The sequence below is a fragment of the Mycteria americana genome, chromosome 3, assembly GCF_035582795.1.
Source record: "Mycteria americana isolate JAX WOST 10 ecotype Jacksonville Zoo and Gardens chromosome 3, USCA_MyAme_1.0, whole genome shotgun sequence".
In the NCBI taxonomy this organism is placed as follows: domain Eukaryota; kingdom Metazoa; phylum Chordata; class Aves; order Ciconiiformes; family Ciconiidae; genus Mycteria; species Mycteria americana.
Genome location: NC_134367.1, coordinates 97739714 through 97757453, shown reverse-complemented (window position 1 = coordinate 97757453; position 17740 = coordinate 97739714). Strand labels below are relative to the sequence as shown.

Genomic DNA, 17740 nt, shown 5'->3' with positions numbered 1-17740 from the left:
TCTATAGAAGTCAGTTAAAAACAAATAAAATTACAAACCCCTGTACAGTTGATGTACATTGTCCAGACTTTTACTGGCTTTGCCCATAGGGACGAACCCTACTGTTTCCAAGTACAAACAGGAAAAGATATAGCCCGATCAATGGGTTATTTAGGTGCAGGCTTCCTTCAGAAAAGGAGAATACACTTTCCCCCTGCTGATGCTAAGATGCAAATTAAACTAAGATTTGGTGCAAAAAATGTATCCAATGCCATCAGCACCTGTTCTGGGTAACAACAGAGTATTTTCTCAGAATTATTCTGCTGTGGAGAATACAATACTTAGCTTAATAAATAAAAAACAGTTTCTACAGTGAGACTGATTATTTTCACATCAAATCATTCTGTATTTAATGTAGGTTCATACGACGCTGGCACACACTTGGAGCAACTACTGGTTGCCTTGTTAAAACATAAACCTCAAAGTTGCTAAAAATACCAGTAACTAGTAAGGATGAAACAAAATTGTCCCAGAACATTACAGACACCTGAAAATAAAAACTGAAAAGGAGATGACTTAAGGGATTTTCAGTAACATTTAAGAAGTAAGAAATAGTGTAACCTTTAGGTTTAATGAGCATTACAATACATCAATCAGAGACACCTAAGTAATTTAAGGGAAGAGCATTCCCTGGCAGTCAAGTTTGGTCACACACTTCATTTGTTTCACAGGGCAGGGACAGCGCCCTGTAATTAACAGTCATGGTCAGAAGCCGTGTCCGAAGCTTGTTACCTTCTCGCAGCACGCCTTTCTCACAAAGCTGGAAAGGTGAGAAACTGCCCTTCTTCACTGACCGAGGACACTACCCCTTCATGTATTGCTGCGGCGTAGACGCGGTATTAGAAACGTATTTCAGACCTGCAGGGGTGACCCTCACATGCTTCTCCGGTTGTTGAGGGTACTGACATGGGAGTAGGAGGATGTCCCAGCAGCAGTCCCTACTCACCACTTGAACAGGTTTTTGACCTTTGCTGCACCCCCAAGCCTTGTATTAGGAGGCACTGCTTGGCAGAGACTAACCAAACCTATTCCCCTCTTTCCTAGGTTAAGAAGTCTCTTTCTGTAAAACCACCTGAAGTAAGACTTAAGGTACTGCACTTCATTGCTAAATCTCATCTCCCGACTGAATCACCAAAGACGCTTATTGCCGCAAGTGCCAGACAGGATGAGAGGAAGGAAACACACAGAGAAATATGCCTAGTGAGGATCTAACAACGCGTAGGAGATCCGTGCTAATTCTAGCAATGATTTCTTCTCAAAAACTGAGTCAAGACTACTTCATATATGAATGGGAGGGTGTTCAATGGCACAGATGATACTGAAAACGCTGATTCAGCAAACAAAACCTGCTGATCAACAAAGTGATGACCAGCACAACAGAAAGATCACTGAAGGCCAAACTACGTATGATACAGTTAACTTTTATTTATGCTTCCAGCTGTTTGTCCAGTCTTTCCAGCAAGTTCACAAAAAGTTGAACTTTGAATCCGAAAGATTTGGTATTACTTCTAGCACAGTGGATGACATATGCAGATGAATAAAGGCTTGACTAAGTTTGCACTTTAAGGACCTTTGGAAAATCGTGCATTAATGGGGCTTAGTAACTAGAGACTTACTGCATTCTTTCAATCAAAATTATGACAGAGTAGAATTTAGGCTTTTCAATATGTTCATAACACTGCTATTTTTCTCTATTTTTTCTTTATGTTTTGTGGATCTCATAAAGCAAAGAAACTAGCCTAACTGCTCATTTTAATTGCATATATCACATCATGGGAAAGAAAGCGCTGAAAGTCTCATTGCCATTAAACTGGCCACAATGGATATTATCATAAAACAGGAGATAACAGAAATAACTTCAACTTATTAGATTACAACTATTGTGGCTAACTTAAACACCTTCAAAACATACTTGATTTGATATAAAATTATTCAAACTAACTCTCTTTTCTGATGTAGTATTTATATGGTAATCCTCCTTCTGGAGAGAAGAGTTCACTCACTTTTCCATGTTCTTCCTCCCAGTACCCCATTTGTAGTGCTAACACCCCCAATACCTTCTTCTGAGAACTCTCAGGAAGGGCTCCATAAAATACTGTGCAGGCCAAAGAGTGCAGGGTGGCTTTGAAATGAAGAAAATATTCCTTAAGTGTAAGAAAAATGCCTTTTCTTCGAATCTGAAAATTGGTAGGCTTGCAGACTTGTTCTTAAACACAAACAGTTCAGTTTCTCAACTTTTCTACCTTTTTCTTTTTTTTTTAAATACTACCAGTTGTAGCATGATGTAAAGTTAGACTGAAACCATCAGTTTGTTTCCACATATGCTAGAGAAAAGTTGGTGAAACTATTCAATTCAACAGAAGGAATTGCTGGTTTAGGCTTTTTATATCCTCGAAGTCTTTTCTTGCATGGCTTCTAAAACTCTCAGTCCTTTAATAATAAAGCAGTCCTTTGTCCAAAATTACTAGGACTGAGGTGAAGGATGTATTTTTGGTTGAAAGCGTGTACTAAATCTAAAGAGTGGACCTCCTTTTGAAATGTTTTGCAATTCCTAGCCTTTGAATCACGGTAAGTTCTGAAGAGATAAAAAAACCCAAATAGTAGTGCCACTTGGACAATCAGCTATACAAAGCGAACGCTGTGTTCATGGGGCAATCACTACAACACTGAATCGAACGCAAGGTTATAAAATGTAAGATTCCAGGAATCTACTGATGCAACTCGAGGGTTTGGTTTTTACCTTTTTAAGATGCTAGAGATTGTTTCTATCAGATTTTGAACATTATGAGAACAAATGTTTTTCATTAGCTGTCCTCCTTCTCCCACCCCATTCACAAGAGTTCGCTTATTCTTGAATGTGTGTGTGTGGCTTTGACTTTTACCTGAAAAAATGCAGATGTGAGATCATCCCAGTATACCAAACAATGCCTGGTTTTCAGCCATTTAAGGTTGTTCAGTTACAGTTTTGCTGTTCGCATAAAACCATCACCCTCCACATCTGCTGTTAAGTCTTGGTTTGCAAGCAAAAGCCTAACGCAATGCCTCCACTGAGGGAATTCAGGCTCAGACCTTTGGAGCTGTTTACAGCCCTCAGATAATGCAGCGAGAGTCACAAGGGGGAGGCTCACGGGACAGAATATGCCCCCTCCTCTGTAGATCTGCAATAACACTTCTGATTTTGTTTGCAGCTTAATTTCCAGCCAAGAACTTCGGTATTAAACATAAACTAAAATTTGGGCTGTAAACTAGCTAAAAATACCTGCAGTTTCTAGAAGCAAATTATCTGCATAATTCTTAATTATTAAGCTTCACTGCTCAAAACCCATCTGCATTTCCTAGGTGGACATTCCCCTGGAAAGCACTACTTTTAACATAAAATAACAAGTTTACATTAACTTGATAAGGCGAATGCTGCCAATCAAGTAATTTGATGAGATTTCATTGCATAAGCAGATAGTGGTGCTATAGTGAATAATTTCAAATTAAATGTTTTCCAGTGCCACTGTATCATCTGCGTACTATTCATTTAGTTCCTTATACTTAGCAGAAGTAGGGCACATTTTCCATATGCCATTTATAAGCAACATACACTGTTAATTTTATTCCTTACTGGAAAGTACCCTGGTCTATTTACAAATTAATTTGGGAAGTGACATTGTGACAGTTAGCCCCAACTGGTGCGCCTGACACAAGCGTGAAAGAAAGGATGAATAGGTGGGATTTTGCGTTTGGCATTTCAGAATTAGGGGGGTAATGTTTCCAGTTATATACACTTAAAATTATTTCTGAGAAGACATGTTGAACTTAAGCATTAAGCTAAATACCTATAGCCCTACATTATTTCATCAGTTATTTTCCAAGACATCATTCATTCCTCTGTTGTAAGTTTGCTTCTTAGCAGTATTTATCTTACTTGGAAAAATTACAGGTCTATGAAAGAGCTTTATTTTGTTATACTGATTTATATAACTAGTTCCTTGTGCATTGGTACTAAAGAAGTAGAACTTTTTCGTAATGGCAAGGGGAGTTCATTAGAAAAACACCAAAATCGTACAACTGGAAATAAAAACAAAGCGTAAAAGCATAGCATTTCATATAAGATGAGCTTTCAACTGAAATATTAAAAAAACCCTCTAACACCCTGCCAATATCAGACCAACTTGAAAGGCACTGAGAATTGAACTGTGCAACTCATATCCATACCTGTGAGAATAACAACCACAGTGAGATGCAAACCTCCAAGGCAGAATATGGCACTGTACAGTCCATTAGGCATTCCTGGTACATACGGCAGTTTTATATTTTCTTAGGATAAGCTGGAAATGTTAACTAAATATACAAATTACGTAGTATTTCCGTGGAGAAAAAAAAAAACATATCCAATTTACACCATCTGAAGATAAGGAAACAAGGCATAACATACAGGACATTGTTGGCACAAGAAAATGTTACCACATCAAAACACGCCTTTTAAAATTTAATCCAGTGGATATATAAAGGAATGGTGGTGGCAGAGGTGAAGGGACAGGACAAATACCAAATATTCAGTTTTAAGCATGCTAGTGAGGTCTTTGTTTCAGAAATCTGGCAAAAACGGAAGCTACCAAAACCATTTCAGAGGCAAGAAAGCACCTATCAAGACAGTCCAACCCACTTCCAGGCATTCTTCTTGTGGGCTGACACACGCAGACTGAAGGATCTGTCCAGTATCGTCTCAGCGCCCGAGGCTGCCTAAAGCTTCCCGTTAGCAAATGCTGCCTCCTGGAACTGAGGGACAAACGTTTTGAAATATGCCCTAGTGAAAAAAAGAAAATGCATGGTTAGGAAGGAGTAAACTTAGACCATGACGTGTGCATGTATGCAGCCAGGGTTTTAACAGAGAAGCATAACGTTACCGTGCTCGGTCCGTTATTAGATCTCATAAATGGGTAGTGTTTTTCTTACAAGTTTTTGGTATGCAGCAGACCCATACGCTTCAGCTTTCTAGACCCAGCAGTACTTCTTTCTTCAGTGTCCTCACCACTAACCTCTTAACGTGGTCAACATCAGTAACCTGACACTGTCAGAAGTGCCTGATGAACCGTCCGTATTTTATCCAATGCAAAGCTCCAGAGATAAACTGTATTACGCACTGGAAAATAAACCTTTGAATGGCTGTAAAAGTGAGAAACACTTAGGTAAGCCACAAATGTGGCTATGCCACTGCCTGCAGCATTTCATAACTGCGACTTCTTGATGCAGTTGATGATCACCATGTTTCTGGGACAAAAAGTTGGGTTTTTTTCCCCTGTGTTGAAGAAAGCTTCACACATGGTACCAAAGGCCCAAAGACAGACAAGTCAATGGAGCAGGAAAACCGTGAAAAGAAGTCAGAATACGTGCAGGAGATAAGCTCTTTATCTGTCTCCTTACAGAAACTTTGACGCAATACAGAGCCACTGTCGATGGCAGTAGTTTACATAAGATGTAGTGAATAAATACTAACACTCTGGATGAACTGTAATTCCTTTTCTTAGACTCTGAAAGTCAGAACATTATTCTGTAAATTAAGATGTGCTTTGTATATTTTGGATCTTAGTCTGTCTTCTTTACAAAGAATAGAGTGACTCATAAATCCATAAAATGAGCTGAACCTAAGTATCCAAAATTGAGTTTGAACTGTACCTTTGAGTTTATTGCACTGAAATACTCAACCGTGTACTAAACATATTTTATGTGTCCCAATGATACCCTTTATTTGCAAGTTATATTAGAAGCTGCTTCATCATTCTGACTACTACTTTCTGCACCAAACTTTCACTTTCTCTACTTTTTTTTTTTTAAAAACATTTTGTTTTCTGTTCATATCACTGGTCTTTATGAATTTCTATGCAAGGAGAACCTCCTCCTGTTCTCCCCGGGGCGGGGGGCGGGCACGGGGGGAGAGAAATCCAAAGTGAGAATAGCTGCAATGATGTTCATTATGTTACTGATCTTTCTGCTGGTGTAACTCCTGAAGCAAACATATGCTGATCATCTTCACAATCACGATATGTATCAGGTAGAAGTTTTGGCAATCACTGAACACCAATCATACCTCCTCACATCTAAAAACGTTGCAAGATCACAAAAGAGAACGCTTCCCTCTCTTTGTGAAGTTGTGCCTGGCAACTTAATTAACAGATAGCTGCAGTCAGCTTTTGTACAACAGCTGTAAACACACACAAGATGCTGTCCAAAGGTTAACACAGCAATAGAAAGTAAAAGCATTTCTGGACTGAGGAGCTGAGCCCAGAAATGGAAAAGAAAAGCAGCAAAACCAGCACACACATTTTATAGCATGCACAGATCGTGCTGTGTATTTACAGAACACACTCTGATTTATTGAATCAAAGTTCAGAAAGCAGCCCTCATAATTATGCCCACAAAAGTGATTGTTCATCCTGGCACACACGCATACATAAACCAGCTGAGAAGGTATGCCTGTCATCTGATCTTAACAGTTGAATGCCATTTCTGTATTTCTGTGTTTAGAGCACACATTTGAAATGGTAGACTATGTATGTCCCGGTCAGCTCTACGTCATTTTGCTAGCTCAAGGAATATCACTTGCACATTGCCAGTGCCAGGATCTATCATCCTTTTATTTCTCCTTGCGTTATCTGCCCTAACACCGAATTACATTTCCTCTCCTTGCTTATTTTAAGTAGCTTCTTCCTTCCCCTTTAATAGCTTCTCTGAAGACTCTTCTTCCATGCACATGCTCTTCTTTCTGACTTGATAAATGTTACTTAAAACTTCCTTCTTCCTAAATTGTAAAAATTCATAATCATTAAATGGGATATAAGCAGAAGTATTTTCCTACATTTTATTTCTTTTCTGAAGCACCTCCTTTACAGCATTTCTGTGCTTTGTATTAAAACCACACTTACTGCATTATATTTCAATGACTTTTCTGTTAGGTAAATTCCAGAACGAATGCTTCTGATACCACACACACCCTCCCACACCATCTTTATCTACACCAGCATCCTTTCTTTTCACTGATTCCTGCAGTAGAGCTTGTATCCTTTGCTGCAAAACTAAATCTAACACCTCCCTACATTCTGATCAGATGTACTATTTCAAAGAGGATGTTACTGCACTAGTAGTTCATATGAACCTCTTGGAGATGTTCCATACACTACAAAAATTCCATTAGTACTTCATAATTTGTAAATGTCTACTTTTTTCTTTCCATACTTCAAAGTACAGGCTTAAGTTTGCCCTTATCATTTGTGGTCCTGTCCAGACTGAAGCAAATGTAGTACCAAATGTTTACCCAGGATATGTTTTTCCATTTCTGCCCCTCTCCCACACACCCTAGGTATCTGAGATTAAAGAAATTTTGGAAAAAACATTTGGATAATTATGGTTCACACACACAAATAAATTATCCCCCCCCAAACAAAACAAAACAAAAAAGACCCTACAAAGAGATCCAAGAGCACAATATTCTTGATAGGACTGTATCAGCTACAGCACATTTAATAGACTGAAAAGGAAAGATGGGGAAGTAGGAGAAAGGAGGTTAAACTGCTTCCATATTAATGAACGCTGCATATAGGGAAGGAATGGCAAGTGTTACTGTATAAAAGTAACAAGACTTATTTTCGGTATATATGAAGGAGTAGAACAGGCAGCAAAGACATTACTCATTATTAGAGCTGGTTGGAATTTCTTTTTTTTTAAATCACATGACTTTTTCAATGGAAAATTACATTTTTACCCAGCTGCGTGCATTTTTGTGGAAATGCTACTGAGTTTTCATCAGGAAAAGAAGAAAAAGAATGAGGTACTCTGGTTTGGGTTGACCTGAGAAGAGATGTTCTGGTTTGTAGAACTGAGCCTAAACAACGAGTTTGATATTAATCTGCTTATTTGCAGCCCAGCATCTCAGAGATGATGTACCTAGTCACACAGACAAGGCCCTGGTGCATCACAGGAGTCGTAAGTATAAACATAACAGCAGAATTAGTCTCTTCAAAGGACCCAGTCCATGAAGAATGATGGGATAAATCATGAAAATTTCTGCTTCCAGGAGGGACTGTGCTACTGCTAGCAGATGCGTTATAGTGTCACATTAACTGCATTTTTTTTTCATATGTTCCAAGCAAAATTTTTTTCAGAACTTCTTCTTTTCATCTGAAGTTTGGGACAAAACCACATGTTAAAATATCTGAATTTCCTGTGAAATGGAAATGCTGACTTTTTTGTCCAGAGATTACCAGTAAGGAGGAACAGAACAAGCACCAATTACTGGCCGAGTAAGTTTCATCTATCAACCAACTAGCATTGAGGTCAAAGCATACATGTTTCCACACAAATAGGACCATGACATGGACATATTATGTGACAATGGATTACACGAAATAACTTCAAAAGAAATACAAAATTTTCTGAAGGACGATACTCTGCCACAGGCTGGATGGTAAGAGCCTCTTTCACATGGAATACTGTTTCTTTTAGAAAGGTTTTAAATTGATAGAAACACTCATACTCCAGCATCCTGCACACACAGGCACAGAGAAACCGTGAATGTGAACATGAACTTTGGAAAAAGATTAATTTCTCATACCCTATTCACACAAATTTACACCCTCAATAACTTTAATCTGTGCTACACCACAGGAACTCACATAAAATCTCTCCATTTTTTGTTTCAGACACTTCGCCACATGATACTTTCAAGTATCTCAGAAGTGTTTTGAAATTATTATTTTTACATCCACTAGATACGCTTTTCAGCTCTAGAGAACTATGATTAAAAAAAATTCAGTAACTTGGGTACCTGTTGAATTACACTGAAGATGCAGAACCTGATCTATGGTTTCTCTAGGCTGTGTCATATGGCAGAAGTCAGTTTTTGATCAATGCTTTTTCTCTTTTCTGGGAAACACGGAGTTCCTTCTTTCCTCTGTTTACTCTACCACGTTGTTCTCAGTGGGTCTGTGTCACACTGACCTTACACCAAGCTCAGAAGAACCGCATAAAACGCTCCTTCAAGTACAGAGAAACTGGTTGGTGCGAAGTCCACAGATATTCTTTATGTGAGTGTTGAGTACAATGGCTCTGCATCCCTCTTGTAATGGTTTTGATCTTAGCTTAAACAGTATTTAAAGAGTTGCTTTCTTTTCAGCTTAGAGTGGGTGCCAATCTTCATACGCATACAGGCACATGTCTAACTCTTTGTTGAGTGTCTTACTGTAAGCATCTATTGTTTTTTGTCTATTTGTTTTGTTCCCTCAAATGGTCATTTTCCAAGTTCAAGGTAGCAAGCTATGGGGTTTCTATGGAAATTTTTCTTCAGCACTCCAGAAAACAACACATTTTGCTGTAGTTAACCACTATATACACTTGATACAGTACATTGAATTTCAGGTGCTACGCTCAAGGACATCTGCTGAGAGTAAAGCACTTATCTTTCCTTCACCTTATTATCCAGTGGAAAGAAAGTCTTGCTATTGCAAATGGTTAAGTATCTAAAAGAAGGTAGAATTGGATCACTCGTTGTTTACATGTTTTCTAGTGATATAAAACACTGACTGTGGTACAAGGTCTCCAGAAGCCCATACACGTCTAAATCCTAGGGTGTGGGTTTGCAGTGCTTAAAACATACTTGACTCAGAATTCACATGCTTTTGTGAAATTTCATTCTAATTGTAATGTTTTTTCCAGTATAACTTAGTGCTGGGTTTTGGAAATGTAGTCGGTAGAAGACCATTTGATAATACCTTTTGCCTTCAGATTCCTATGCTGAAAATCTCAAAGATTTTAAATTAAGTAGCTGCGATCTCCCATCAAACACTTCACATTATTTATGGTGAAAGCATTCTAAAACTGTAACGCTCTTGTTTTCTGCTATTGCTTTTGCTTGACTGGTGCTATAGCCAACTATACAATGGTGTTCTAGTTACAGCTCATTGTGTAATAAAGTTAGAAGAGCTGTCTAGGTGTTTCTGTTTCTGTTAAAATCTTCATATGGGAAATTTGGAGCAGAACACAGAGATTCAAACTCCGCAAGGAAAAAAGCATACAAAATAGTGTACCAATGAGATTTCTGCGTTTTGTGTCTAGTACAAGGACATTCATCATGGGGTGATGAATCATCTTTCTAAGTAATTCACAAAATAGATTCCCCTTAAACTCCTCGGTTCAAGAGTACCAAGTTTTTCAGCATGCTGATTTCAAATTCATCCATGCCAGCCCTACTTCCACTCATATATTTTATGTGTTTCAGCTCAAAATGTGGGAGTTTCAAGTGTCTTTTCCATCAAGACATGATTTGAGGAAAAGGAAGGGGATGAAGTAATCCTGATGGTCCACATCAAGTCCAGACTTAGCTGTACAGCAACGTCTACTACCAGCACAGGGTATTCTGCCCTTGCACATTCTCTACTGGCAAATGAAAGCCCTTGAGCCAAAATCTCGATCTTTTCACAAAGACACATGGACTGTCATTACTTTTTCTCACCGTATCAAGTGCATGTATTGTGTTCCTTCTCATCAGAAGACAGACTCAGGTTATTGTACTTGGATTTTTCCTACTATTGGCTTTGAGAGAAAACTTTATTCTTAAATACTACCCATTATTTCAATATTCCAGATAATTCTTGTAAAATGTTTTAGTATCTACTTGTGACTGTGGTTTAATTCTGAAAATATTAGGCTCTAATTATAGAACAACCTTAGTGTATTCAAAATCGTAGTAGCTAGTACATTTGATAAATACATCCCTTTTCTCCTAGTCTTGGTAAGGCATACAGAAAAATGTGGGATTCTGATCCTGAACCTTTTCAAGCTAATATATCTGACTGGGCCAGGCACTCCTGTAGTCACGGGGATCTCTGAATAGTTCTACGTAACCCTTCCAAGTCTTCTGGAGTAGGGTCTATAACTAGGAGACCCTTCTCCTCAGCAGTCCTCCATTGTCTGAATTGTCCAATAAGTTTTACAGTGAGTATATGTTTGAATATTCTGCAAACAATTATTTACCCCAGGACCGAGGTGAGGACTGAATTGTACCCCTTTCAGCTGTACTAGATACAGCTGAGAATCCCAGGCATTTGTCCCAACTGCTGTCCAGTTCTTTTAGAGGAGTTGCAACTCTAGGATTTGCATCATTTTGCATCCCATATTTTTCCTTCTGCATCCTAAAGGCTGTTGCGAGACATCTACAAGTTTCTTCAAATCCACAGAATCCTGACAGGAAAAAAATCCGGTCCAGAGATGACTGATCTTCATAAATTAGCTAGAATAGCAATGTTCTCCTCTCCTCCAATTAAATTAAGTGAAAATAGGAACTTAGAAGGGCGTAGGTCAGAGTAGAGGACAGCCTGAGGCTTCTTGAGGTCTTTGACCTATTCCTCCCAGACTAGTATTATTATGCTGACACTTTGCAATCAAATCTTCTTATATAAATTATTTCAACAGCATAGCCATATTAGAATTATAAAAGAGCTTCTCCAGGCTTTATCAACATCACCTGATTATTCACTTTTTGAAGTATGAAGTATTTTTGCACGGAGCATACATACATACGTAGCGTGTCTTTGTATTGTTATGTTCCTGTTGCAACTTGTTTTGACACAATGAAAACTTGTTTTGAAAATACTGAACACCTACAACAATCCCTTTTGGGTGCCAGACAAGAGGGTTTGTCCTCCTGTGTCTACACAGGTACAGCCAGCTGGTTTGCTTCATGGAACCCCTAATAATTCATCTCCTGTGTAGAAGATATTTACCATAACTCTCCAAACGCTCTAGGATTTGCTGTTTGTTTATAACACAACAAAATCAAAGTTGTCAACCTTTTTTTTACATAATTGTTTTCTTTTTAAATTCTGTTTGTCAGGAGCTATCTAATTCAACACGATTAGTACTAATTAACAAAAGGAACTTAAATTAATAAATTGTTACATTAATTCCAATAGTGGGTATGTATTTAGGTCATATTCCATGAGTGCTCATTAGGTCCTTACAAGGTGGTTATACCTTCCTCCTGCATCTCTACGCCTTGCATTTAACAAGGCCTGAACGCAAAAGTGTGGAAACCTACTGAAAGGCCATTCTTTTAATAGGCCTCATGCCAACGTTCGAGGCATAGTTTTTTCCTTGTAAACTCAGACACGAGACATTTAAACCTCTCTGCTATTTTTACTATATATAATGCATTAAAAACATATTTCCATTGGGCGAACCATGTTGTCTATTTATTCACAGGCACTTCCACAGCATTCCTCACCAGGCTAAAGATACACGAGCACTCAAGGCAGAGCAGAAGAACCCAGGCTCCTGCTTTGGGATGACTATGGGGTAACAGGAGATTACTTCTGCGCTAGGCATTTTACGACACCTCTATTAGGAGAAAATGATTGTTAAAACAAATTATCATTCTCTCGAGATCCAAGCTAATACAGCGACTGAAGTGACAAATAGTTCTCAGCATTTTTGTGACAAATAGTTCTCTAAATTTTGGTTGCATAGCTGGAATCGGGCTGTAGCGGGCAGGCCCACAACGTGGCCAGGCGCCAAGTGGCAAAGGCTCAGGAGCTAATGAAAATCAGGACTATTATGGCATGCGCTAGGCATTCGGGAGGCAGCAGCATTTCTAAACCACCGTTTGAATCCGAACATCACTAAAACTTATCCAAGCACTGTGGCAGAACGATAAGGTACCTTCCAGGATTTCTTTATCACTTCAAATATACATAACGATACTTGGCATGTATTCATGTTTCTAAACTAAGCTTCTTGATGGTATGCTCTCTGGGATGTGGTTTATAATTTCCTTACTAGGCAGCTTTATCTATAGCAAATATTTTGCTTTTATGTGAAACACAATGTCTACACAGTTCTCCATTTTATACATCTCCAAAACTGGCGATGCCAAGCAAACATCTGAAGTGTTTATACAACAGCAAGACAATAGTTCTTAAATTACTGCTACTGTAACTGGCTGAACACGCAAATGTACAAAGGAGTCAGTGCTCAATGCCATTACGCTGCTAGCAATTTTTTTTTCTGGGTGCCAAACAAATTCATCACATAATCTCTCTTCCTCTTCTAATATTTCCATCTCTCTACCTCCTTTGGCTGAGATTTACCTACAAGGAGTTCAGTAAACTTCCTATGCCCACTTCTACCTGCCAGCCTACACAAGGCACTGACTGCGCAGCCAGGCTGTCGGACAGGACAGTAATCAAGCATCAAGAGAGCTGGAGGTCTGCAGCGGGCAGCCATCAAAATGCAAGTTTTTAAGAAACACCGTTGCCTTCAGCTCAGTTCATAATATTACATGACAGAAAATCGTCTCCAAAATTGCAAACAAAACACGCGCTACCAAAACCATAACAGGAAATGGAAGTAGAACTAGTGAAACTAAGTACACATCTGAAGTTTAAACATTAAAAGTCACTCATGTCCAAAAGCTGTTTTCTGTATTTTAGTAACAATGTCTTTTTCCCCCAGAAATTCTTGTTGGAGTTATTACCATTTCTGATTCAAGTCACAGAGAAAGGTACAAGAAATGGTTATATTTAGACATGTTTTTCAATGGTTTGCTGATTGCAGAAATAACAGGTGGCTTTACTCCATATGAAGCAAGCAGAAATAAAAATTAAGTTTTCATTTGGTTATACATTTGTGCGTCTGTTCCAAAAAACTATGATATCAATTGATTTTATAAATAAAGTCAAGAATTCAACATAGCTCTGCTGTAAAAATTAAGACGACTTTGCTGCCCAACTTACCATAAAGCAAAATGAATCTTGACAATCTGTTCAAATCACGAAACAACCATAAATATAACAACCTGACTAAAGGCAAAATAGAAAGGAAGGGAGGTCTAGGGAACTGCTGCGGAGCCAGGACTGTAGATCATTATGTAGGCTGGCAATTAACGTTTATTTTAAAGCAGCAGCATAAGTAGGGTCATCGCTTTGCAAAAGATAACAACTTTGGTTCCAAGAATATACGTGCTCCCAAACGCATGGACCTTTACTGACAATTACAGATAAAAATTACAGCTACTGGACATAATCAGTGCATATAGACCAAGGCCAGTAACTACGCAAGCAACTTTTTTGAATCATCTGGAAATCAAGATTCTGGGATTTATTCTCTCACAGGTTTCTGATATAGATATTTGGGAATTTACAGAAGTGTATTGCACAGACACAGTGGCTCTAAGTGTCCCAAAACACACATAGCAAAATGAACCTCTCATTTTGAAACAGTTTTATCAATGCCTTCTGCTTGCCAGTTCAAGAGATAAACACTTCACTTCCTTCACCTTCTCCACAATGTACATAAATAGACTTGCTTCAGTCAGATGAAGGCTTGTGGTCTTAGATCATAGCAAATTGTGCTTCTGCTTTCTTAACTTCCATTTTCCCCTCGGGGATTACTCAGTGCCGGGGTAGAGGGTGTCTGCAAAGGGGGCACTGGAATATCTCTGTCACAGCACGGCCACTCCACTTCCTTACCAGTGGATCATGAGAATGATATTCCAAGGCCATCACGGAAAAATGCAATCTTCCTACAGTCTTTTTAAATACAGTGCTAATTCACAGGAAATTTCCAGTCCTATGAGCTCCAGTGTGACAAGCCTGCTCTGTTTTTCCTATTTGCTGAAGTGCCATAGCCATATTTTTCCACTCCAGGTAAAGGTTAAATTCTTAAAGAGATACTGTTTATTCAAGACACTTCTTATTTCCTCCTATCTAGGCTACGTAAGTGCACGCTGAACTCTATTGTTGGAGAGCAATTATTTAGCAAATTATTTAGTAGATTTGAAGGAGGTAGATAGAGATACTACTATAGATAGTCCATGCCAGACAAGATGCAACTAGGAACCTCTTCTAAGTATAAAACCCAGGGTGAAGAATGTGATGAAATAAGGAGGGGGGAAAGTAGGAATGATGTAAGAAGTAGGAGAAAGCAGAAAAGACTGGGCAAAAACACATTCAGGAGTGAGGCTTGTAAGGAAGGACAAGTGTAAAGATTCAAGAAGAGAGGAGATCACAGAAGTAATAATAGAATTTGAATGATCTTTAAGAGATTATTGAATCCCTTAATTGTACTTCAGAGGCTGAAATGATGCATCCATAATGAGTCTGACAACCAGCATCCCTGAAAACAAAGTTTGCTGGCAGGTGAAAGTACTGATTTCATCATGCCATCCACTTTGCTTTGCCAGATCACTTATCAACCGGGGCCGACGGCAACATACCAAAACATAAAAGAAACCTCCTTGGATATTCATTAGGACAAACCAGTCAGAAGGAAAGGGATGAGATGCCATACATCTGTGATTATATAAAACATATTAAAGAAGTTATTTCTCTTTGCTATTTAAAAGATATATGTTTGCTATTAGAAATAAGAGGAAATTCTCAAACGGTCAGAGACCTCTCCAAATGGGGAAAACAGACAGGAATAAACTCTTAAAACTTTTATGTAACAGCACAGTAATGCAGATCAAAAATGAATTTAAGGAACAAATTAGCTGTTGCCCTCCAAATAAAACTTGTCAAACAGTTCAAAAGCCGGTCAAAAAGTAAAAAGAACGCCCAGAAGAAATAAAGTCACAAAGAATAAATGAAATGATTTTTGCATCCAAGCTCACCATGGAGCTGCTTAAAGAGGCTGCCATACCAGAACCCTGCTTTACAAGGGAGGTACTGAAAGAGCTGACTCGCGCAGAAATCTCAGCCAAAAAGGTAACGAACAAATCAACAAAACACACACAAGCAAATCAGCAGGCCCAGATGATATTCACACCCAAGTTCTAGAGAAACTCAAGTGTGCGAAAGTTAAACTCTTAAATAGCTTGTAACCTCCTGCTTAAAACAGCTTGGTACCAGAAGAGTGTGATGTCAATTAAAAAAAGGTCTGGGAGGATAGAGGGAACTGTGGAGCAGTAAATCTTACGTCCGTACCTTACAAATTGTTAGAGACTGTTAGAAGAAACCATTAATTTATAAAAAGCACAGCAGTAGTGGACTTGAGTAAATATGATCTATTGGGTAGGAGTCATACTTAGGCTTCACAAATATCTTATTTTCTTAAGGTACCAAAACCATGTGGACAAGAAAGATTCAAGTGACACACACTGCTCGACTTTCCTACAGGCATTTGGGAAGGTTCTTCAAAGGCTTTTAACAAACTGAATTACGGCAGCAGGAGAAAAGATCCATGAGTGGATAAATAGCAGGTCAAGATAAGAAAAAAAGATAGGAATGAATGATGAGTACTATTAGGGTGAAGTCACCTGAGAACTGCACAGAAACGGGTGTTTTGACCGGTGTTGTTCAACATATTCCTACACAATCTGCGAAAGTGAGCAAAAGAAGACGGCAAAGTTTGCTAATGCTGACAATTTAGTCAGGGAAGGAAAAATGAGGCACAATTATGAGGAACTGCAGATGGTTCTTACAGCACTGGGAGACTGGGAGATAAAATACCAGGTGAAAAGTCAATATTGACAAACACGAAAGAGAGATATGTGCGGAAAAAGACAATTTTACATACATAAAAAACACAGGCTCTGAAAAACAGTACGGAGATCTTGGTGCTAAAATGTCAGTGCAACCTTCAGTCGTATGCAGGACATGAAATCAGACGTTATTAGAACTGGAATAAAGAGTAAACCAGACAATATCACTACGTCACCATATAAATGCATGGTGAATGTATCATGAGTAACATGCAGTTCCTTGTCTCAGAAAGAATACAACAGAAATAGTAAAGGGATAAAGAAGCTGGACAAGGGCGATCAAAAACACAGACAGGTTCTGTAGAAAGAAGGAATGAGCAGAGCAGGAGAAAAGGTGGCAGAAGAAACGTGAAGAGGTTCATAAAATCATAAAGGTTGTGGCGGGGATCAATGGATTAATTATTTGCTGCCTCTTTTCATACAAGAGCTAGGGGATAACAGCTGGAGCTAGCAGGAGGTAGGAATGCAAAAAGCCAACAAAGCTTTTTCTTCACACCACTCGTTATTTGTGCAATCCCTTGTGACGTTATGATGTGGGTTCAAAAAGCAATCAAACAGAAGGAAAGCTAGGTAGGGCTATTGAACAGGAACGTACCAATTCTGGATATAGAAATCCTTGAAGATGGTAAAACATGCCAGGAAAATACGACCACATGCTCTGCCATGCTCTTCCACAGGCATCGACTACTGCCTATTGATAGAGACATGATACTGGGCTACGTGAACGTTGAGTTTGACCTAGTATGACCGTTCTTTGTGTTTAACAGAGCAATTACAAGCATTACTCAAACGACAAGACCATGGAGCTCACCTACTACTTTTACTTAGCTGTTTATTTTGTAATTGATCAAGCGACAGCATTTATCTGGGCTATTAAACCCCAGCTCCTTCCAAAACCACGTATTTCCCTCTACTCTTTTCTCTCAAGCAAGGGAGGACATTTTTTTGCATCAGTTCCTAACTATAATTCCATGCTCTAATATAGATCTAGCAGCTTTGATAAATGCATAATGGAGTTCTCTAATGAAGCCAAATCAGACAGTTTATCATGGTATTTCTAGAACAACACTTAACCCTGGTTATCTAAGAACCACCTACATTAAATTCTAGCCTTTAATTCCTACAAAGCAGTTGTCTTCCAGCAAAGTGCTATTATATTCCACTTCTACCAAGCGAATTCCTCCA

The 17740-nt window shown here is 38.7% G+C and overlaps 1 protein-coding gene across 2 annotated transcripts in view; it reads right to left on the bottom strand.

Annotated features, from left to right (window-relative positions):
- Nucleotides 1–409: 409 nt before the first annotated feature.
- The window catches only part of BABAM2 (BRISC and BRCA1 A complex member 2), a 177945-nt gene continuing 160614 nt past the window's right edge, over nt 410–17740 (bottom strand). For both annotated transcript variants that reach the window (XM_075496226.1, XM_075496227.1), the window contains one exon: nt 410–4834. In XM_075496226.1, coding sequence (XP_075352341.1) covers nt 4771–4834 — 64 coding nt within the window. In that variant the 3' untranslated portion in view covers nt 410–4770. The remainder of the gene's footprint in view (nt 4835–17740) is intronic.